The 21,034-nt window shown below is 71.0% G+C and overlaps 3 protein-coding genes across 4 annotated transcripts; 2 read left to right on the top strand and 1 right to left on the bottom strand.

Annotated features, from left to right (window-relative positions):
- Positions 1-1,220: 1,220 nt before the first annotated feature.
- INPP1 (inositol polyphosphate-1-phosphatase) lies at positions 1,221-5,663 on the top strand. Its single transcript, XM_053969487.1, is given in 7 exon segments — positions 1,221-1,291; positions 2,469-2,743; positions 2,821-2,881; positions 3,621-3,824; positions 4,305-4,479; positions 5,093-5,179; positions 5,181-5,663. Coding segments are annotated over 6 exon segments (1,137 nt in total). The 5' UTR covers positions 1,221-1,291; positions 2,469-2,539; the 3' UTR covers positions 5,587-5,663.
- Positions 5,664-6,665: 1,002 nt separating this feature from the next.
- CD63 (CD63 molecule) lies at positions 6,666-11,114 on the top strand. Its single transcript, XM_053969485.1, has 8 exons — positions 6,666-6,704; positions 7,316-7,393; positions 8,402-8,590; positions 9,473-9,547; positions 9,647-9,742; positions 9,857-10,000; positions 10,090-10,173; positions 10,920-11,114. Exons 2-8 carry the CDS (start codon positions 7,328-7,330, stop codon positions 10,983-10,985), a joined length of 720 nt encoding a protein of 239 aa, XP_053825460.1. The 5' UTR covers positions 6,666-6,704; positions 7,316-7,327; the 3' UTR covers positions 10,986-11,114.
- Positions 11,115-11,997: 883 nt separating this feature from the next.
- RDH5 (retinol dehydrogenase 5) lies at positions 11,998-17,826 on the bottom strand. Of its 2 annotated transcripts, none has more exons than XM_053969483.1 (5): positions 17,709-17,826; positions 16,485-16,803; positions 15,113-15,371; positions 14,329-14,492; positions 11,998-12,541 (listed from the first exon to the last, which is right to left on the bottom strand). In XM_053969483.1, exons 2-5 carry the CDS (start codon positions 16,798-16,800, stop codon positions 12,318-12,320), a joined length of 963 nt encoding a protein of 320 aa, XP_053825458.1. In that variant the 5' UTR covers positions 16,801-16,803; positions 17,709-17,826; the 3' UTR covers positions 11,998-12,317. The 2 variants fall into 2 exon arrangements, with proteins under 2 accessions (XP_053825458.1, XP_053825459.1); XM_053969484.1 differs by having other exon boundaries at positions 17,740-17,805.
- Positions 17,827-21,034: the final 3,208 nt, after the last annotated feature.

The following is a 21,034-nucleotide window of genomic DNA, read 5'->3' as shown; positions in this document are numbered from 1 at the left end:
CGGGGGGGGCCCGGGGGGCGGCGCGGCCCGGCCCCGGCTCCCGGCAAGTGCGGCGGGATGGATGCGCGTCCCGGCAAGTGCGCCCGCCCCCCGGGCTGCCCCCGGACCCCCCCCGGCAGCCCCGGAGCCCCCCCGGCCCCGCTCGGTGCCGGCCCCGGTAGAACCGGGCACGGGCGGGTTCCGCCAGCCGGGGCGTCCAGCGGCGACCGGCACCGGCGGGTCCCGGCCCGGGGGTGCCCGGCCGGGAGTTGGGGGGCTCGGGGACCCCCGGGGGGGGGGCTCCAGCGGGTGGGGAGGGGGTAAAAGTGCCCGCTCTGGGAGCATCCTGGCACCGGGAAGTGCTGCAGGAGCATCCGGAGCGTCCGGGAGCGACCGGCACCGGCGGATCCGGGCCCGGGGGTGCCCGGCCGGGACCTGGGGGGCTCGGGGACCCCCGGGGGGGGCTGAAACTCGGGGTACGGGGGTGAAGCTGCCCGCTCTGGAGCATCCTGGCAGCGGGAAGTGCTGCCGGAGCACCGCTCCAGGAAGGACAAGGACATCCCAGCACGGCTCGGGGGACACGGGGACCCCCGGGGGTCACGGGGGTCCCGCCCCCAAGGCGGGGGCGCTCTGGGGGGGGGGGGCACAGGGGGAGCCTGCCCACCCCGCACCGGCACCGGGCAGCGCTTCCAGGAGGAGCCAGGGGAGTAACGAGGGAACCCCGGCCCTGAGATCATCGTGGGGACCCCCCCCGGGTGACCGGGGAACCCCCCCCCCACACTTTTTCCCGGTGCCCGCCCCATCAGAACCATGGAGAGGGGAAGACCCGCCGGGGATGCACCGGCGGGCGGGGGGGCTCGGGAGGGCTGGCCCGGGGGGTGGGGGGCACGGCCCTGGGGGGGTCCCGGTGGGTTTGAGGTGGGGGGGAGCGGCCCCGTTGCCCCCCGGTCCCGGTCCCGGGGGGGGGGTCGGTGCCGGTACCGCAGCACCGGGGGCAGCGCGGCGGGGGCGCTCACGGGACACGCGACACGGGACCCCCCGCCACCGCCACCGAGCGGCCCCCCCCCGCCGCCACGGTGTCACCGGTGTCACAATCCCGGGAGGGGGGGGGGGGCGGGGAGGGAGGGGGGGGGGGGGGAGTCGCCTCCCTCTTTGTCCCCTCCCCGCCGGTTGTCGCGACGCCCCGCGGTGTCCCCGCACTCCGGTGTGACCCCGGCCACGCGGGGCCGCGGCAGCGAGCGGGTTAAGCGCGGCTGTGACGCGGGCCCCGTCCCCGCCCACGGGCTGCCCGCAGGAGCTGTCAGCGGCCCCGGTAACGGCAGCGCGGGCGGGGGGCGGCCCCGAGGGTCCCCGAGGGTCCCCAGGGGTGTCCCCAGGGGTGGGGACTCGCTCTGGGGGGGATCCCCGGCGCGGGGGGTGGCGAGGGGTGGGGGGGGGGGAGGTTTGGGCCGTTCCGGGGGGGGCCGCATCGCCCCGCGCCTCCCGGGGGGACAGCGGGGACCCCCCCGGCCCGAACGCCCCCTGTCCCCGCGGGACAGAGCCACCCCCCCCGCGGGGACACGCTGGGGGACAGCCCCGCGTCCCCACGGCCACAGCGCCGTGGCCGCTTCCCCCGTGGCCGTGTGGCCGCCTTTGTGTCCCCGTGTCCCCTTGTGCCCACACCGCCACGTCCCCCGTGTCCCCCCCCCCCCCCCACCTGCCCATGACCCCCACATCTCCCTGTCCCCACATCCCCGTGTCACCCTGTCCCCGTGTCCCCTTGTGCCCGCTTGCCCATATCCCCACGCCTGCGTGTCCCCATGTCCCCACACCCCTGTGTTCTCCTGTCACCCCTGTCTCCAGTTATGTCACCCTGTCCCCATGTCCCCAGACACCAATGTCCCCCTGTCCCCACACCCAGTGTCCCCATGTGCTCCTGTCCCCACACCCCAGTGTCCCCCTGTCCCCAGTCCCCAGACCCCAATATCTGTCCCTCTGTCCTCACATCCTAATGTCCCCCTGTCCCCACACCCCAATATCTGTCCCTCTGTCCTCACATCCTAATGTCCCCCTGTCCCCACACCCCAGTGTCCCCCTGTCCCCAGTCCCCAGACCCCAATATCTGTCCCTCTGTCCTCACATCCTAATGTCCCCCTGTCCCCACACCTCAGTGTCCCCCTGTCCCCACACCCCAGTGTCCCCCTGTCCCCAAATTCCCCCTGTCCCCAAATTCCCCCTGTCCCCAGACCCCAGTGTCCCCCTGTCCCCAGTCCCCAGACCCCAATATCTGTCCCTCTGTCCTCACATCCTAATGTCCCCCTGTCCCCACACCTCAGTGTCCCCCTGTCCCCACACCCCAGTGTCCCCCTGTCCCCAAATTCCCCCTGTCCCCAAATTCCCCCTGTCCCCAGACCCCAGTGTCCCCCTGTCCCCCTGTCCCCCCATCCCCACTTGGGATCATTCCGGAGCCTTTCCCAGCGCGTCCCTGACCCCGCGGCTGCCCCTGGCAGGTGCGGCGCTGTCGCGGCGCTGTCGCGGCGCTGTCGCGGCGCTGTCGCGGCGCTGTCGCGGTGTCGCGGCCATGGCGGGGCTGCTGCCGGCGCTGGTGGCGGTGTCGCAGAAGGCGGCGGAGGTGGCGCGGCTGTGCCGGGCGGAGGAGCCGCTCTTCCGGCTCCTGGTGGCCGAGAAGACGGGCCCCGAGCGCAACGCCCGCTTCCTGCGGGACTTCAAGACCCTGGCGGATGTCCTGATCCAGGAGGTCATCAAGCACGACCTGGGGACACAGGTGGGGACAGCCCGGGGGTGGCCGAGGGGGGCTGGCACCCCCCGGGCTTCCCCTGAGCCCCCCCGGTGTCCCCCCAGTTCCCCGAGCTCCGGGGGCACATCCATGGGGAGGAGTCCAGCGAGTTCAGGGACGTGCAGGGTGAGTGGGGACAGCGGGGACCCAGGGGACAGAGGGGACAGAGGGGACAGAGGGGACAGCGGGGACAGCGGGGACAGCGGGGATAGAGGGGACAGAGGGGACAGAGGGGACAGAGGGGACAGCGGGGACAGCGGGGATAGAGGGGACAGAGGGGACAGTGGGGACAGTGTGGGGACAGCGGGGACAGCGGGGATAGAGGGGACAGAGGGGACAGTGGGGACAGTGTGGGGACAGAGGGGACAGAGGGAATAGAGGGGACAGTGTGGGGACAGCGGGGACAGCGGGGATAGAGGGGACAGTGTGGGGACAGTGGGGACAATGGGATGGGGACAGGTGTGGGGGACAGCAGGGTGGGGACATCTGTGGGGGGTGTGGGGACAGAGGGGACATGCGTGGGGATGTGGAGCCGAGGCTGAGGAGGGAGGGAGTCCCCATGTGCCATGTCCCCATACCCCAATGTCACCCTGCCCATGTCCCCATGTCCCCATGTCCCCACATTCCCTTGGCTGAGTCAGGGTCCCCACACCGGGGTCTGTGGGGCTGTGGCTGAGTGGGGGGTCCCTGTGCCATGGTCCCAGCAGGTGGCACGGTGACAGTGCGGGTCCGTGCCACCCTGGGTGTCCCTGTGCCATGTCCCTGTGTGATTTGGGGTCCCGGCAGGTGGCACGGTGACAGTGCGGGTCCGTGCCACCCTGGGTGTCCCTGTGCCATGTCCCTGTGTGATTTGGGGTGCCGGCAGGTGGCACGGTGACAGTGCGGGTCTGTGCCACCCCGGGGGACACGGCGGCCCTGCTGCTGGCCGTGCTGGGCCCCGAGCAGACGAGGGCGGCCGAGCTGCTGGCAGAGGCCGTGCACCAGGAGGTGACACTTGGGGACACGGAGCTGGACGGCGTCGACCCCGGAGTGTCCCCAGGGGACGTGGGAATCTGGATAGACCCCATTGGTGAGGGGCTGTGGGGTGGGGACGGGGACGGGACAGGGACAGGGATGGGGACAGGAAATGTTGTGGGGTGGGGACAGGGACGGGACAGGGATGGGATGGGATAGAGGGGACAGAAACAGGAATGGGGACAGGGAATGTTGTGGGGTGGGGACAGGGATGGGATGGGATAAAGGGGACAGGAATGGGGGACAGGGATGGGGACAGGGAATGTTGTGGGGTGGGGACAGGAATGGGACAGGGATGGGATGGGGATTGTGAGACGGGACGGAATGGGATGGGATGGGAACAGGGACAGGGACGGGATGGGGACAGCAACAGGGACAGGATGGGATGGGGACAGGGATGGGATGGGGACTGCGAGATGGGACAGGATGGGATGGGAACAGGGACAGGGATGGGATGGGGACAGGGCCAGGGCCAGGGCCAGGGCCAGGGCCAGGGCCAGGGCCAGCACCCCCCAGACCCCCTGGCACCCCCCAGACTCCACCAACGAGTTCATCGGGGGGCGCGAGGACGTGGCCGCCATCGATGGCATCGCGCCCGGGGGGCTGCGCTCGGCCCTGGTGCTCGTGGGGGCCTTCGACCGCCACAGCGGGGTCCCCGTGCTGGGGGTCATCAACGAGCCCTTCTTCCAGCGGGACCCCCAGACCCACAGGTATACCCAGAGCCCACACCTGGGACCCCTGTCACCCCCTGAACCTGCACCCTGGGGTCCCTGTCAGCCCTGACCCTGCACCCCAGGAGCCCTGTCACCCCTGACCCCGCACTGGGGGTCCCTGTCACCCCTGACCCTGCACCCCAGGACCCCTGTCACCCCTGACCCTGCACTGGGGGTCCCTGTCACCCACACTTCAGGATCACTGTCACCCTTGACCCTTCACCTTGGGGTCCCAATTCCCCCATTTTTCCCCCATCCCGGGGTCCCTGTCCCCCCTGAGCCCCCCATCCTGGGGTCCCAACTCCCCCATATCCCAAGGGTCCCTGTCCCCCCTGACCCCCCATCCCGGGGTCCCAACTCCCCCATATCCCAAGGGTCTCTGTCCCCCCTGACCCCCCATCCCGGGGTCCCAAATCCCCCATATCCCAAGGGTCTCTGTCCCCCCTGACCCCCCATCCCGGGGTCCCCATTCCCCCACACCCCTCACTCTGGGGTCTCTATCCCCCCCTCCCCGGGGTCCCACACCCCCATCCCCCCCACCCCGGTGTCCCCACCCCCCTGTTCCCCCCCCCTCCCAGCTCAGGTACCCCCTGTCCCCTCCCTCCCGCAGGTGGCGGGGTCGCTACCACTGGGGGGGTGGCGCACGGCGACACGCGGCTGTGCTCGCTGTCCCCTCCGGTCCCGCGGCCGCGTCCCCGCGTGGTGCTGAGCCGGGCCGAGGGCGCGGCGGTGCGGGGGGCTCTGGGCTCCCTGGGCGGGGGTCCCCCGCTCTTCGCCGCCGGGGCCGGTTACAAACTGCTGTGCGTGGCGCTGGGGCTGGCGGACGCCTTCGTGCTGTCGCAGGCCACCACGTTCGCCTGGGACTCGTGTGCCCCGCACGCCATCCTGCGCGCCCTGGGCGGCGGCGTGGTGGCCTTGGAGGGGGCGCTGCGGGCACGGCGGGAGGGGGGCACCGGGGAGCCCCCCGAGCTGCTCTACCACCGGCCGGACCCGGGCCGGACCGGGCCCGAGCGCTGGGCCAACCGCGGGGGGCTCGTGGCCTTCGTGCACCCCCCGCACCTGCGGGCCGTGCTGGCCGCGCTGGGCGACCTGCCGGGCTTGTGACACGGCGGGGGTGGGGGGCGGGGGGCTGGGACCCCGGGAGGAGGGGGATTTGGGGGGCTGGGACCCCGGGGTGGGGGTCAGGAGGGGCTGGGGGCAATGGGGTGGGGGATTTGGGGGGCTGGGACCCCGGGGTGAGGGTCAGGAGGGGCTGGGGGCAATGGGGTGGGGGATTTGGGGGGCTGGGACCCCGGGGTGGGGGTCAGGAGGGGCTGGGGGCAATGGGGTGGGGGATTTGGGGGGCTGGGACCCCGGGGTGGGGGGCCGGGGGTGCTGGGGGATATTGGGGGGGGGGGGTCGGAGGGGCTGGGACCCCAGGGTGGGGGTTAGGAGGGGTTGGGGGCGATGGGGTGGGGCATTTGGGGGGGCTGGAACCCTGAGGGGGGGGTATGGGGGGGCTGGGACCCCGAGTGTGAGGCATAGTGGGGCCAGGACCCCGGGTGTGGGGTCAGGGGTCACAGAGACCCCGGGTATCGGGTCGGGGGGATTTGGGACCCCGGGGCGCGGGTCAGGGGTTACAGGGACCTCGAGTTTGGGGTCGGGGGGATTTGGGACCCCGGGTGTGGGGTCGGGGGGATCTGGGGCCCCGGTGCGGGACGCGGTGGGAGCTCGGAGTCCCGAGTCCCCCGTGTGGGACCCTCGGTGTCCCCTCGGTGTCCCCAAATGCGCCCCCAATAAAGGGTCCCTCGCAGCCGCTCGTGTTTTGGCGGTCCCGGGGCGGTGCCGGTGCCGGTGCTGGTGTCGGTGTCGGTGTCGGGGCGGTGCCGGTCCCGGGGCGGTCCCGGTGCCGGTGCCGGTGCCGGTGTCGGTGTCGGTGTCGGTGTCGGTGTCGGGGCGGTCCCGGTGCCGGTGCCGGGGCGGTCCCGGGGCGGTGCCGGTGCCGGTGCCGGTGCTGGTGTCGGTGTCGGTGTCGGTGTCGGGGCGGTGCCGGTGTCGGGGCGGTGCCGGGGCGGTGCCGGGGCGGTGCCGGTGCCGGTGTCGGTCCCGGGGCGGTGCCGGTGCCGGTGCCGGTGCCGGTGCTGGGGCGGTGTCGGGGCGGTCCCGGGGCGGTCCCGGGGCGGTGCCGGGGTTCTCTCGGCTCGCCCCCGTCACATGATCCGGAGCCCTCGGGAAGGGCGGCGGTGAGCGGGATCGGGGGCGCCGGGAGCGCCGGGAGCGGGTGGGGAACGGCACCGGGACCGGGGGGAACAGGGGGGGGAAACTGTACCGGGACCGCGGGGACCGGGGGGGGACGGGGGGGAAACGGTACCGGGACCGCGGGGAGTGGGGGAAAGTGGTACCGGGACCACCGGAACCAGGGGGGGAACGGCACCGGGACCACCGGGAGTGGGGAGGGAACGGTCCCGGGACCACCGGGACTGGGGGGGGGAACGGTACCGGGACCACCTGGAGAGGGTGGAAGCGGTACCCGGGACCACCGGGAACCGGAGGGGGAACGGCACCGGGAGCGGGGCAGGGGGAGAGCAGCCCCGGGAACTCCGGGACCACCGGGACCGGGGGATGAAGCAGCACCGGGACCGGGACCGGGATCTGGGAGGGAGCGGCACCGGGAGCCCCGGCACCGGAGGGAGTGAGGGAGCGGTACCGGGAGCAGCGCCGGGCCGTCAGGCCGGGGTGGAGCGGTGCCGGTACCGGTGGCGGGGCGAGCCCGGGCCGGCGGTTCCTCGGTGGCGGAGAGCGGTACCGGCCGCGGGGCCGGCCCGGTGCCGGTGCTGAGCGGCGGCTCCCGCAGGACGGCGGGGCCATGGCGATCGAGGGGGGGATGAAATGTGTGAAGTTCTTGGTTTTCTTCTTCAACTTCATCTTCTGGGTGAGTCCGCGCCCGGGGCGGGGGGCACCGGGGGGGTCCCGGCGCCGGCAGAACCGGGCGGACCCACCCCGCCGCCCCCTCCCCACCTCCCGCAGCCTCGGATTTGGGGGTCCCGGGCAGCGGGGGGCGGGGGGGGGGGGTCCCGGTGTTGGGGGAGGCGCGGTGGGGGGGGGGGGGTTGTTGTCATTTTGGGTGAAGCCACATCCTGTCCCCAGCGGGTCCCGGGGGGCGGACAGGGGACCCCAAAGCGGGGGGGGGGGGGAACGGGGGAGACCCCCGGGAGAGGCGGGAGGCGGCTTTGGGGAAGTCGGGGTGAGGAAAGAGCGGCGAGAGCCAACGGCCGGAGCGGGGGGGGCCACACGGGGGGGACACGGGGGGGACACGGGGCCCCTTCCCGTCCCCCCCACGCGGGGAGGGAGCTGTCCCCACCCTGGCGGCGCCGGGCTGAGTCACCCCTGGAGTGCCGGGGGACGCGGGGGGGACACCCGGTGACACGGCGGGACACGGTGCCAGCCCCCCCCCGCGGCCCCCCCGCGCGCTGTTTGTGCAGCCGAGCCCACGCCCCGCGGGCACACCGGGCACGGGCGGGGGGGGGCGCCGCTCGCCGCTCGCCGGGGGTCCCCCCGCCCTCGGGAGGGGTCTGGGAGAGCGGGACGGACCCCAGGGGGGGGGTCCCGGTGGGATGAACCCCCCCCCCGGACTCGGCCGGGACCCCCGAGCGGGGTGGGTGGCGGCCCCCCCCGCGCTCTCGCGTGGCCGGAAGGCCGGACTTCCTGGACTTCCCGCTGCGGCCGCTGTCCCCTCCCGTGTCCCCTCCCGTGTCCCCTCCCCCGGGGGGGCTGCGCTGCTGTCCCCCCCCCCCCCAAGTTTGCCCCCAAACTGGAGCCGAACGCGGCGCCGCGGGGCGATTTGGGGAGGGGGGTTCTACGGGGGGCGGTTTGGGTAGGGGGGTTTGGCAGGAGGGGGGGGGGGTCCCGGCTGTCCCCGACGCTCTGTGCGCCCCCCCAGGTGTGCGGCGTGGCCCTGATCGCCATCGGCATCTACGCGCTGGTGGCCCTGGGTAGGGCCCCGGTGGCCCCGGTGGGCGGCTCCAGCTGGACCCCCGTGGGCATCGTGGTGCTGGGGGTCGTCATCTTCTTCACCTCCTTCTTCGGCTGCTGCGGCGCCTGGAAGGAGAGTTACTGCATGGTCACCACGGTGAGGGGGGGGCAGCCCGCCGGGACCCCCCCGAGACCCCCCCGAGATCCCCCGGGACCCCCCGACCCCCGCCCTTGGTGGGAACAGCACGATCACTGTCCCCATCTGACCCCCCCCCACTTTGTGTCCCCCCCCCAACTCAGCCCCTCATTGTGCCCCCCCCACTTGATTGCCCCACCCTGACCCCCCCCAGCACGACCTGACCCCCCCATGACCCCCCCGAGCCCCGCCCAGCCCCCCTGTGACACCCCCTGCCCCAAACCTCTCCTCTGACCCCTGCCCTGCCCCAGAACCTCTGCTGTGACCCCCCCAGACCCCCCAAACCCCCTTTGTGCCCCCCAGACCCCCCCAAACCCTCTCTGTGACCCCTCAAACCCCCTTTGTGCCCCCCCAGACCCCTCAAACCCCCTCTGTGACCCCCCAGACCCCCCAAAGCCCCTCAGTGACCCCTCAAACCCCCTCTGTGACCCCCCAAACCCCTCTGTGACCCCCCAGACCCCCTCTGTGACCCCCCAGACCCCTCAAACCCCCTCTGTGACCCCCCCAAACCCCCTCAATGACCCCCCAGACCCCCCCAAACCCCTCAGTGACCCCTCAAACCCCCTCTGTGACCCCCCTAGAACCCCCCAAACCCTGTCAGTGACCCCCCAAACTCCCTCAGTGACCCCCCCAGAGCCCCCCAAACCCCCTCAATGACCCCCCAGACCCCCCAAACCCCTCTGTGACCCCCCTAGACCCCCCCAAACCCCCTCTGTGACCCCCCCAGATCCCCCAAACCCTCTCAGTGACCCCCCAAACTCCCTCAGTGACCCCCCAGACCCCCCAAACCCCTCTGTGACACCCCCAAACCCCCTCTGTGACCCCCCCCGTGCCCCCCCCCAGTTCGCCGTCCTCCTCAGCCTCATCTTCCTGGTGGAGATCGCCGCCGCCATCACCGGCTACGTCTTCAAGCACAAGGTGGGGGTCCCTGCCCCTCCCCCCCGGGGGTCCCTACCCCCCTGTGCCCCCCCGGGGGTCCCTGCCCACCCCGTGACGCCCCCCCCCGTGCCCCCCCAGGTGCACGGGCTGGTGGAGGAGGGGCTGTGGGAGGCGGTGAGGAGGTACGAGCAGGACCAGGCGCTGAGCGCTGCCCTGGACGCCTTCCAGCAGGAGGTGAGCCTCGGGGCCAGCCCCAATTTGGGGAGGGGGCTTCTCCTGGAACCCCCCTCACCCCGAGCCTTTTTTTTTTTTTTTTTTTTTTTTTTTTTTTTTTTTGTTTGCCGGCAGTTCTCCTGCTGTGGGGTGGACAACTACACGGACTGGGCCAGCGTGGGGCCCTTCGGGGCCAACGACACCGTGCCCAGGTCCTGCTGCCGCGTGGCCACCGCCGCCTGCAACGTCCGGCCCACCCCGGCCACCGTGTTCGCCAAGGTGAGACCCCCGCCCCAATTCCTGCTCCGGCCCCTCGGGGGTGTCCCAGGACCCCCCCCCCTCACCCACACCGTGCTCCCCCCGCCCAGGGCTGCCTGCCGAGCCTCGAGGCGTGGGTCAAGAGGAACGTGCTGGTGCTGGCGGCCGTGGCGCTGGGCATCGCCTTCTTCGAGGTGAGACCCCCCAGATGTGGGCTGGGACCCCCCCAAATGTGGGCTGGGACCCCCCCCAAATGTGGGATGAGACCCCCATGAGGATGGGATTGAACCCGCTTTTCTGTGGGGCTGAGACCCCCCCCCAAATGTGGGCTGGGACCCCCCCAAATGTGGGCTGAGACCCCCCCCAAATGTGGGCTGAGACCCCCATGAGGATGGGATTGAACCCGCTTTTCTGTGGGGCTGAGACCCCCCCCAAATGTCGGCTGGGACCCCCCCAAATGTCGGCTGGGACCCCCCCCAAATGTGGGCTGAGACCCCTCCAAATGTGGGGGAGTCTGAGACCCCCCCTGAGATTGGGGTGGACCCCTCCTCAGTGTGGGGCTGAACCCCTTTAATGTGGGGTGACCCCCCCAATGTGGGGTGAGACCCCCGAATGTGGAGTGAGACCCCCCCCCCAATCTGGGGCTGACTGACCCCCCCCCATGTCAAACTGACCCCCCAGGTGTGACTGAACCCCCTTCTCCTTCTTCCCCCCCCCAAATTTAACTGACCCCTCCATGTCCAGTGGATCCCCCCATTTCTGAGTGACCCCCCCCCAAATTTAACTGACACCCCCAAGTGTCACCGACCCCCCCAGATCTGACCCCCCCAGTGTCACTCTCCATGTCCCCCCCATGTCCCTGTCCCCCCACCAATGTCACTCTCCCTGTCCCCCCCATGTCCCTGTCCCCCCCCCGGTGTCACTCTCCTTGTCCCCCCAGATCCTGGGCGTTGTCTTCTCCTGTTGCCTCATGCGGGGGATCCGCAGCGGCTACGAGGTCATGTAGCCCCCCCCCCAAAATTCCTAACCCCCCCGGGGGTCCTGGGGGGGGCCACGTGCCAACCCCCCCCACCCCGGGGGTCCTGGGGGGCTGGGGGGGCCCCCGGGTTTACAATAAAGAGGAAAAGCTTGTGGAGAGCCGAGCGTGACTGGGGGGGGCTTGGGGGTCCCTTTGAGGGGTTTGGGGGGGGTCTTTGGGGTTGGGGGGTCCCTCCTGGGTGGGACAGGAACCCTCCAGGGGGTTTGGGGGTCCCTAAGGGGGGTTTGGGGTCCCTCCTGGGGTTGGGGGGTCTCTGATGGGTTTGAGGGGGTCCATCCTGGAGTTTTGGGGTCCCCCCCCGTGCCCCATTGACCCCCTGGGGCCGGGGACTGGTCCTGGTGGCTCTGGGGGCTCCGTGTGCCACCCCGATGTCCCCAAATCCTCACGTGCCACCCCAATGTCCCCAAATCCCCTTCCAGCCGTGACGCCAATCAGAGCCAGGACAGGTGAGACCCTTGGGGGGTTCATCCCCCATTGCCCACCCGGGGAGGTTTATTTTGGGTCTGGGGTCTCTCAGCGGCGGCTCTGGGCTGGCCTGGGCAGGATGAGGGCCAGGGCCAGGTCCATAATCCTCCAAGTGCCACCTCAATGTCCCCAAATCCCAACCCCAACCCAAGCCAGGACAGACGAGTTTGTGAAGTTTACTCGCCATATTTGAGGGGGTTTATCTTGGGTCTGGGGGCTCTCAGTGGGTCTGGGGGCTCTCAGTGGGTCTGGGGGCTCTCAGCAGCGGCTCTGGGCTGGCCTGGGCAGGATGAGGGCCAGGGCCAGGTCCATAAACCTCCAAGTGCCACCTCAGTGCCCCCAAATCTCCTTCCACCCATACCCATGGGCAGAGCCAGGACAGACGAGTTTGTGAGGTTTACTCCCCATATTTGGGGGGGGTTTATTTTGGGTCTGGGGGCTCTTAGTGGGTCTGGGGGCTCTCTGGGCCAGCCTGAGCAGGATGAGGACCAGGGCCAGCTCCATGGGGCTCCAAGTGCCACCTCAATGTCCCCAAATCCCAACCCCAAGCAGAGCCAGGACAGACGAGTTTGTGAGGTTTACTCCCCATATTTGGGGGGGGTTTATTTTGGGTCTGGGGGCTCTCAGCGGGTCTGGGGTCTCTCAGCGGCGGCTCTGGGCCGGCCGGGGCAGGATGAGGGCCAGGGCCATGTCCATAAACCTCCAAGTGCCACCTCAATGTCCCCAAATCCCAACCCCAACCCAAGCCAGGACAGACGAGTTTGTGAGGTTTACTCCCCATATTTGGGGGGGGTTTATTTTGGGTCTGGGGGCTCTCAGTGGGTCTGGGGTCTCTCAGCGGCGGCTCTGGGCCGGCCGGGGCAGGATGAGGGCCAGGGCCAGGTCCACGAGGGCCGAGGGCAGGTAGGAGGCCGGCAGCCAGAGCAGCTTGGCGTCCCAGCCGGCGCTGTAGCGGCTGCGCGGGTGGCGCGCCCGCAGCGCGTGCTCCATGCACGCCGTCACCTTGGCCAGGTCGGGGTCGCAGAGCAGCGACAGCAGCAGGCGCTGCACCCGCAGGTCTGGGGGGACACGGCGGGGGGAAACTGAGGCACGGGGGGCACCCGGGGGCTGGGGGAGGGTCGGGGAAAAGGGGGAAACTGAGGCACGGGGGGCACCTGGGGGCTGGGGGAGGGTCAGGATAGGGGAAACTGAGGCACGGGGGGCACCCGGGGGCTGGGGGAGGGTCCGGGGAAAGGGGGAAACTGAGGCACGGGGGGCACCCGGGGGCTGGGGGAGGGTCAGGATAGGGGAAACTGAGGCACGGGGGGCACCCGGGGGCTGGGGGAGGGTCAGGATAGGGGAAACTGAGGCACGGGGGGCACCTGGGGGCTGCGGGAGGGTCAGGATAGGGGAAACTGAGGCACTGGGGGCTGGGGGAGGGTCTGGGGAAAGGGGGAAACTGAGGCACGGGGGGCACCTGGGGGCTGGGGGAGGGTCCGGGGAAAGGGGGAAACTGAGGCGGGGGTGGGATGCTGAATTTGGGAGGTGGGGAAACTGAGGCACGGGGGGCACCTGGGGGCTGGGGGTCTGGGGAAAGGGGGAAACTGAGGCACGGGGGGCACCTGGGGGCTGGGGGAGGGTCAGGATAGGGGAAACTGAGGCACTGGGGGCTGGGGGAGGGTCAGGATAGGGGAAACTGAGGCACTGGGGGCTGGGGGAGGGTCTGGGGAAAGGGGGAAACTGAGGCACGGGGGGCACCTGGGGGCTGGGAGAGGGTCAGGATAGGGGAAACTGAGGCACGGGGGGCACCCGGGGGCTGGGGGAGGGTCGGGGAAAGGGGAAACTGAGGCGGGGGTGGGATGCTGAATTTGGGAGGTGGGGAAACTGAGGCACGGGGGACACCTGGGGGCTGGGGGAGGGTCTGGATAGGGGGAAACTGAGGCACGGGGGGCACCTGGGGGCTGGGGGAGGGTCGGGGAAAGGGGGAAACTGAGGCACGGGGGGCACCCGGGGGCTGGGGGAGGGTCCGGGGAAAGGGGGAAACTGAGGCGGGGGTGGGATGCTGAATTTGGGAGGTGGGGAAACTGAGGCACGGGGGACACCTGGGGGCTGGGGGAGGGTCAGGATAGGGGAAACTGAGGCACGGGGGGCACCCGGGGGCTGGGGAAGGGTCGGGGAAAGGGGGAAACTGAGGCACGGGGGGCACCCAGGGGCTGGGGAAGGGTCGGGGAAAGGGGGAAACTGAGGCACGGGGGGCACCTGGGGGCTGGGGGAGGGTCAGGATAGGGGAAACTGAGGCACGGGGGGCACCTGGGGGCTGGGGGAGGGTCAGGAAAAGGGGAAACTGAGGCAGGGGTGGGACGCTGATCTTTGGGTTTTGGGGGAAAATAGGAAAAGGGAAACTGAGGCAGGGGGGACACATGGACATCTGGGGGCTGGGGGAGGGTCGGGGAAGGGGGAAACTGAGGCAGGGGTGGGTTGCTGATCTTTGGGGGATGCCCCAGAGGGGGGAAACTGAGGCAGGGGTGAGCCGCTGCCATTCGGGGGATGCCCCCAAAGGGGGAAACTGAGGCAGGGGTGAGCCGCTGCCATTCGGGGGATGCCCCCAAAGGGGGAAACTGAGGCAGGGGTGAGCCGCTGCCATTCGGGGGATGCCCCCAAAGGGGGAAACTGAGGCAGGGGTGAGCCGCTGCCATTCGGGGGATGATCCAAAGGGGAAAACTGAGGCAGGGGTGAGCCGCTGCCATTCGGGGGATGCCCCCAAAGGGGGAAACTGAGGCAGGGGTGAGCCGCTGCCATTTGGGGGATGCCCCAAAGGGGGTCTCCGGTGCCGTGCCCCCCCCCCGCAGCCCCCGGCCCCACTCACACTGGGGGAAGAAGTGCTCCCCGTAGCTGCTGCGCGTGGCCGGCTCCAGGCGCTCCCAGCGCAGCCGCAGCGACGCCTCCAGCGAGGCCAGGTCCGTCGCGTTGGTCTTGAAGAAGCCCGGCTCCACCACGCTCACCTTGACCCCAAAGTGCCGCATGTCCCGCCTGGGGAGGGGGCCAGAGGGGTCAGGGGGTGGCCAGAGGGGTCAGGGGGGAGATGGTCAACGGGGTCAGGGGGTGGCCAGAGGGGTCGGGGGGGAGATGGTCAACGGGGTCAGGCTGTGGCCAGAGGGCTCAGGGCATGGCCGGAGGGGTCAGGCCGTGGCCGGAGGGGTCAGGAGATGGTCAAAGGGGTCAGGGCATGGCCGGAGGGGTCAGGCTGTGGCCGGAGGGGTCAGGACATGGCCAGAGGGGTCAGGCTGTAGCCGAAGAGCTCAGGGCATGGCCGGAGGGGTCAGGCTGTGGCCGGTGGGGTCAGGGCACGATCAGGCGGGCTCAGGGCGTGGCCGGAGGGGTCAGGCTGTGGCCGGAGGGGTCAGGACATGGCCAGAGGGGTCAGGCTGTAGCCGAAGAGCTCAGGGCATGGCCGGAGGGGTCAAGCCGTGGCCGGAGGGGTCAGGCCTTGGCTGGAGGGGTCAGGCTATGGCCGGAGGGGTCAGGGCATGGCCGGAGGGGTCAGGCTGTGGCCAGAGGGGTCAGGGCATGGCCGGAGGGGTCAGGCCGTGGCCGGAGGGGTCATGGCACGATCAGGCGGGCTCAGGGCGTGCCCAGGGGCCAGCACCCACCGGAGGCTGTCCGAGAAGGCCTCGATGCAGAACTTGGACAGGCAGTAGCCGCCGCCGTTGGCCGAGATGCGCCCCAGCACGCTGGACGTGTTGACCACTCGGCCCCGCGCGCGCTTCAGCAGCGGCAGCAGCTGCAGCGTGACCTCGATGGCCCCGAAGGTGTTGACGGCCATGACCCGGCGGAAATCCTCGATGTCCATCCACTCCGTGGGGCCGATGGGGTCGGCCACGCCCGCGTTGTTCACCAGCCCGAACAGCCCTGGGGGGACACGGAGGGTGGGGACCCCCAAACTGACAGCCCGGGGGGACACAGAGGGTGGGGACCCCCAAACTGACAGCCCTGGGGGGACACGGAGGGTGGGGACCCCCAAACTGACAGCCCTGGGGGGACACGGAGGGTGGGGACCCCCAAACTGACAGCCCTGGGGGGACACGGAGGGTGGGGACCCCCAAACTGACAGCCCTGGCGGGACACAGAGGGTGGGGACCCCCAAACTGACAGCCCTGGCGGGACACAGAGGGTGGCACCCCCAAACTGGAGCCTCCAGTGTCCCCTGGGACCCCCAGATTGCCCTGGGGTGGGTCACACTGTGCTGTTCACCAGCCCAAACAGCCCTGGGGGGACACAGAGGGTGGGGACCCCCAAACTGACAACCCTGGGGGGGACACAGAGGGTGGCACCCCCAAACTGGCACCCCCTGGGACCCCCAGAGTGTCCCCACGCGCCCTGGGGTCAATGGGGTTGGCCACGCTGCGTTTGTTCACCAGCCCTGGGGGACAGAGAGTGGGAGACCCCCAAAGTCTGGGAGACCTCCAGAGTGTCCCCAGACTGACGCAGCAGGACCTGTCCCCTCTGTGTCCCCGCCTGTCCTCACTGTGACCTGCCAGGACCCTTCCACCTGTGCCCCCGGGACCCCCGCCCTGTGCCCACCTGGGACCCTGCCCTCCTCGTCCCTGGCAGCCCGGAGCTGTCCCCATTGTGTCCGAGGGGGGGTAGGGCTGTCCCCCCACCCACGGCACCTCCCGGGGGTCCGTCCTGCCCCACAGCCCCTCCCCATGTCCTCGTGTCCCCCCTCCACCGTGTCACAGCCCCTCCCCATGTCCCCCTGTTGTCCCCCCCCATGTCACAGCCCCTCCCCATGTCCTCGTGTTCCCCCCCCCCCCCCGTCACAGCCCCTCCCCATGTCCTTGTCCCCTTGCCCCTCCCCATGTCCCCTCTGTGTCCCCTCAGCCCAGCCTCGGGGACTCCATGTCCCCCCTGCCCCCGTGTCCCCTCCTTTGGTCCTTGTCCCTCCATGTCCCCCCTGCCCTCCCGCCCTTTCCCAGCCGCCCACCCCCTCCCCAAGCCCCCAGACCCTTTTTCCCCCCTCACCTTTCTCCCCCACCTCCCTCTGCACCCACTCCGCGGCCCGGCGGATGCTGTCGGAGCGGGTGACATCGAGCACGGTGGTCCTCAGGTGTCCCCCGGCGCTGTCCCCGCGCAGGCTCTCTGCGCCCTGCGGGGTCAGGCAGGCGGCCAGCACGCGGTAGCCACGCCGGGCCAGCCGCCGGGCCAGCAGGTTGCCGAAGCCGCTGTCGCAGCCCGTGATGAAGACGTGCTTGTCGGTCACGGTGGGCAGCGTGCGGCGGTCCCGCAGCAGCCAGCCCAGCGCCCAGGCCAGCGCCAGCAGCGCCACGTACAGCCACATGGCCTGGGGGGGGACAGGGACACGTGGGACCCCCCACCAGGACCCCCGAGAGGGGCGTGGAGGGACCCCCACCCTGTGTGACCCCCATTCTGTGTGACCCCCCCCCACTCTGTGTGACCCCCACCCTGTGTGACCCTCCCAGTGCCACCGGTGCCACGTACAGCCACATGGCCTGGGGGGGACAGGGGACACGTGGGACCCCCGCCAGGAGCCCCGAGAGAGACCCCCACCCTGAGTGACCCCCACCCTGTGTGACCCTCCCAGTGCCACCAGTGCCAGGGACAGCAACATGGCCTGGGGGGACAGGGGACACGTGGGACCCCCGCCAGGACCCCCGAGAGGGGCGTGGAGGGACCCCCCACCCTGAGTGACCCCCATTCTGTGTGACCCCCCCCCACTCTGTGTGACCCCAACTCTGTGTGACCCCCCACTCTGTCTGCCCCTCCCAGTGCCACCAGCGCCACGTACAGCCACATGGCCTGGGGGGGCACAGGGGACACGTGGGACCCCCGCCAGGACCCTCGTGCAGCCCCGAGGGACCCCCACCCTGTCCCACCCCACGTCCCAGTGCCACCAGTGCCACCAGTGCCAGGTGCAGCCTCGTGCTGGGCACCTGTGGGGGGCACGGGATCCGTGGGACCCCCACCAAGGTCACCCTGCACCCCAAGGAGGGGCTGCAGGGACCCCCACCCTGCCCGCCCCTCCCAGTGCCACGGGACGGGGACCTGGGGGGGACAAGGGACACCCCGTCCCCCCCCCCACCCATGTGGGACCCCCCAGCCCCCCCACAGGGGACAAGGGACACGCGGGACCCCCGCCGAGCCCCCCCGCGGGGCCCCGAGCCCCCCGCCCTGCCCCGAGCACGGGGGGCTGTCCCCCCGCGGGCCGAGCGGTCACTCGGGACTGACCCCGGCCGCGCTCCGGTCACTCGGGACTGACCCCGGCCGGGCTCCGCCTCCTCTGTCCCCACGGGTGACCGGGGGGGGGGTCCTCGCCCTCTCGGGGTGGGTGGGGGGCACCCCGAACCCTCTCGCGGGGCGGGGGCGAGCCCCCCGCGGGACCCCAGCCCCACCTTCCGCCGGTCGGGCCGGGCCGGGCCGGGCCGGGCCGGGATTAACGGGGCCGTGCGTCACCGGCCGGGCACGGGGGGGCTCCGGGGGGGGTCCCCTCGGGCCCCCTCCCCCCGCCCGGAGCAGCGGCGACCCCCGGGACCCCCGGGCCGGACCCTGCCCTGGGCGGGACCCCCAGCCCGGCTGCCCCCGCCTAGGGAGGGACCCGCGGGGGCCGCGCCCCCCCTGCAGGGCCCCGTGCCCCCCTCCAGGACCCCCATCGGGGGATTTGGGGTGTCAGGACCCCCATCCGGGCGGGTTTGGGGTGTCAGGACCCCCATCCGGGGGGGTTTGGGGTGTCAGGACCCCCATCGGGGGATTTGGGGTGTCAGGACCCCCATCTGGGGGGGTTTGGGGTGTCAGGACCCCCATCGGGGGATTTGGGGTGTCAGGACCCCCATCCGGGCGGGTTTGGGGTGTCAGGACCCCCATCTGGGGGGGTTTGGGGTGTCAGGACCCCCATCGGGGGATTTGGGGTGTCAGGACCCCCATCCGGGCGGGTTTGGGGTGTCAGGACCCCCATCCGGGAAGATTTGGGGTGCCAGGACCCCCATTGAGGAGATTTGGGGGGGGTCCCCACCTCCTTCCTGGGGCAGAGGGTGGTCCCGACGTCTATCTGGGGGGGAGAAAGGGGGTCCCCAGATCCCTCAGGGAGGCAGAGGGGGGGGCCCCAGGACCCTCGGGGGTCCCCACGTACCTCGGGGGGGCAGAGGGGGGGTCCCCAGGACCCTCGGGGGGTCCCCAGATCCCTCAGGGGGACAGAGGGGGGGCCCCAGGTGCCTCGGGGGGGCAGAGGGGGGTCCCCAGGACCCTCAGGGGGGCAGAGGGGGGGTCCCCAGGTGCCTCGGGGGTCCCCATGTACCTCGGGGGGGCAGAGGGGGGTCCCCAGGACCCTCGGGGGGGGCAGAGGGGGGGGTCCCCACGTACCTCGGGGGGGCAGAGGGGGGGTCCCCAGGACCCTCGGGAGGTCCCCACGTACCTCGGGGGCGGCAGAGGGGCTGCGGGCGCTGCTCCGGCCGCGGCCTCGGGGCCGTGTGAGCCGGGGGAGGGGGCGTGGACCCGGGGGGGGGGGGCGTGGGAAGCAGGGGAGGGGTCCGGGGGGTTTGGGGCGGGGGGGGGCCGCGGTCGCTCCTCCCCGTGCCTGGCACGGCCAAAGCTGCCGGGGCTGAACCCCCCCCCCCCGCCCCCAGACCCCTCCCCGAAAGCTCCAGGGTGGGGAGGGGGGGTTGGGCACCTTTTGGGGGGGGGTGGGACACCCCTGGCCTTGTGGGGGACCCCCATGCTGGGTGAGACCCCCCCCCCCCAGTGCTGGGAGATGGGGGGCAGTGCCTGGATTTGGGGGCTGAGACCCCCCCCCCCCCACGAGGAATTAAAGCCCTCCCACCCCCAGATCTGGGGGGGGATTAACCCCAAAACGTGCACTGACCCCCCGGATTTGGGGGAAATCACCCCAAAATGGGCCCTGCCCCTCTGGATTTGGGGGGAATCACCACAAAACGGGCCCTGACCCCCCCCCGGATTTGGGGGGAATCACCCCAAAATGTGCCCTGCCCCCCCGGATTTAGGGGGAATCACCCCAAAACCGGCCCTGACCCCCGGATTTAGGGGGAATCACCCCAAAATGTGCCCTGACCCCCCCCGGATTTGGGGGAAATCACCCCAAAACCGGCCCTGACCCCCCAGATTTGGGGGAATCACCCCAAAACAGGCCCTGCCCCCCGGATTTGGGGGGAATCACCCCAAAACGGGCCCTGCCCCTCTGGATTTGGGGGGAATCACCCCAAAACGGGCCCTGCCCCCCGGATTTGGGGGAATCACCCCAAAACAGGCCCTGCCCCCCCAGATCTGCGGGAAATCACCCCAAAATGGGCCCTGCCCCCCCCAGGCAATGAAAGCCGTGCCCCCCCCGGATTTGGGGAGCCCCCCCGGGGCAAACAGAAGGGCCCCTTTGTGCCCACTCAAAGCAGCCTCAGAGCCTCGTTAAGCACTAAAGAGGATGAGGGGGCTTAGGGGGATTTGGGGGGGGGGCTGTGCCAGGGTCCTGGCGGCCCGGCCTGACCCCCCCCCACCCCCCCGGGGCCCCCCCCACCCCCCAGATTTATTCCATCGCTCCCAGTGCCAGGGGGTGCCAAGGACACCGTGGTGAGACCCCCCCTCCACGATACTTGGCGGTGCTGGGGGGGTTCCCAGGGGTCCGGGGGGGTCCGGGGGGGGTCCCGGGGGGGGGTCCCGGGGGTCCCTCAGGAGCAGGAGGGCTGCAGCTGCCCCTTGTAGACGTACTCGAGGGCGGTGGCGATGGTCCTCATGTCCAGCTCGATGCTCCTGGCCCAGTTCTCCACGTCCCCGATCTCCTGAGGGTGTTTGGGGAGGGGGCTCGCAGGGCTCTGGGGAGGGGGCTCACCCCGGGGGGGTGTCCCACCCATCCCATTCCACACAGAGACCCTCTGGGAGCTCCTCAAGACCCCCCGGGAGCCCCCAGGTGCTGCCCAAGACCCCCAAGATGATCCCCAAGACCCCCTGGGACCTCCTGGGTGCTGCCCGAGACCCCCAAGATGTTCCCCAAGATCCCCTGGGTGTTGCCCAGGACCCCTCTGGGTGTTCCTCAAGACCCCCTGGGTGGTCCAAGACCCCCCCCCCCCGATGCTGCCCAGACCCTCTGGGTGCTGCTCAAAACCCCCTGGATGTTCCCTGGGACCCCCTGGGTGCTCCCCAACCACTCCAGCACAAACCCAGGGGTCTGGGGGCTTCACCCCCCCCTCCATTCATGGGTCTGGGGGCTTCATTTGCCCATTTCCCACAGGCCTGGGAACAACATCCCCCCCCTATATGGGTCTGGGGCTTCATCCCCTGCCCATGGATCTGGGGACCACATCCTCCTCTATATGGGTCTGGGGGCTTCATTCCCTCCCCCCTCATGGTCTGCAGACCACATCTCCATTCCAAATGGGGCTGGGGTCTACATCCCCCTTCCTTTCATGATCTGGGATCCACATCCCCCCCCCAATATGGGTCTGGGGGCTTCATCCCCTCCCCATGCATCTGGGATCCACATCCTCCCCTATATGGGTCTGGGGGTTTCATTCTCTCCCCTCCCAGTGCTCCCAGTAGCCCAGCTGCTCCCACAC

The sequence above is a fragment of the Vidua macroura genome, unplaced genomic scaffold, assembly GCF_024509145.1.
Source record: "Vidua macroura isolate BioBank_ID:100142 unplaced genomic scaffold, ASM2450914v1 whyUn_scaffold_215, whole genome shotgun sequence".
Taxonomy (NCBI): Eukaryota; Metazoa; Chordata; class Aves; order Passeriformes; family Viduidae; genus Vidua; species Vidua macroura.
The sequence above is the reverse complement of the archived record's forward strand: the minus strand, read 5'-3'. Positions and strand labels throughout refer to the sequence as shown.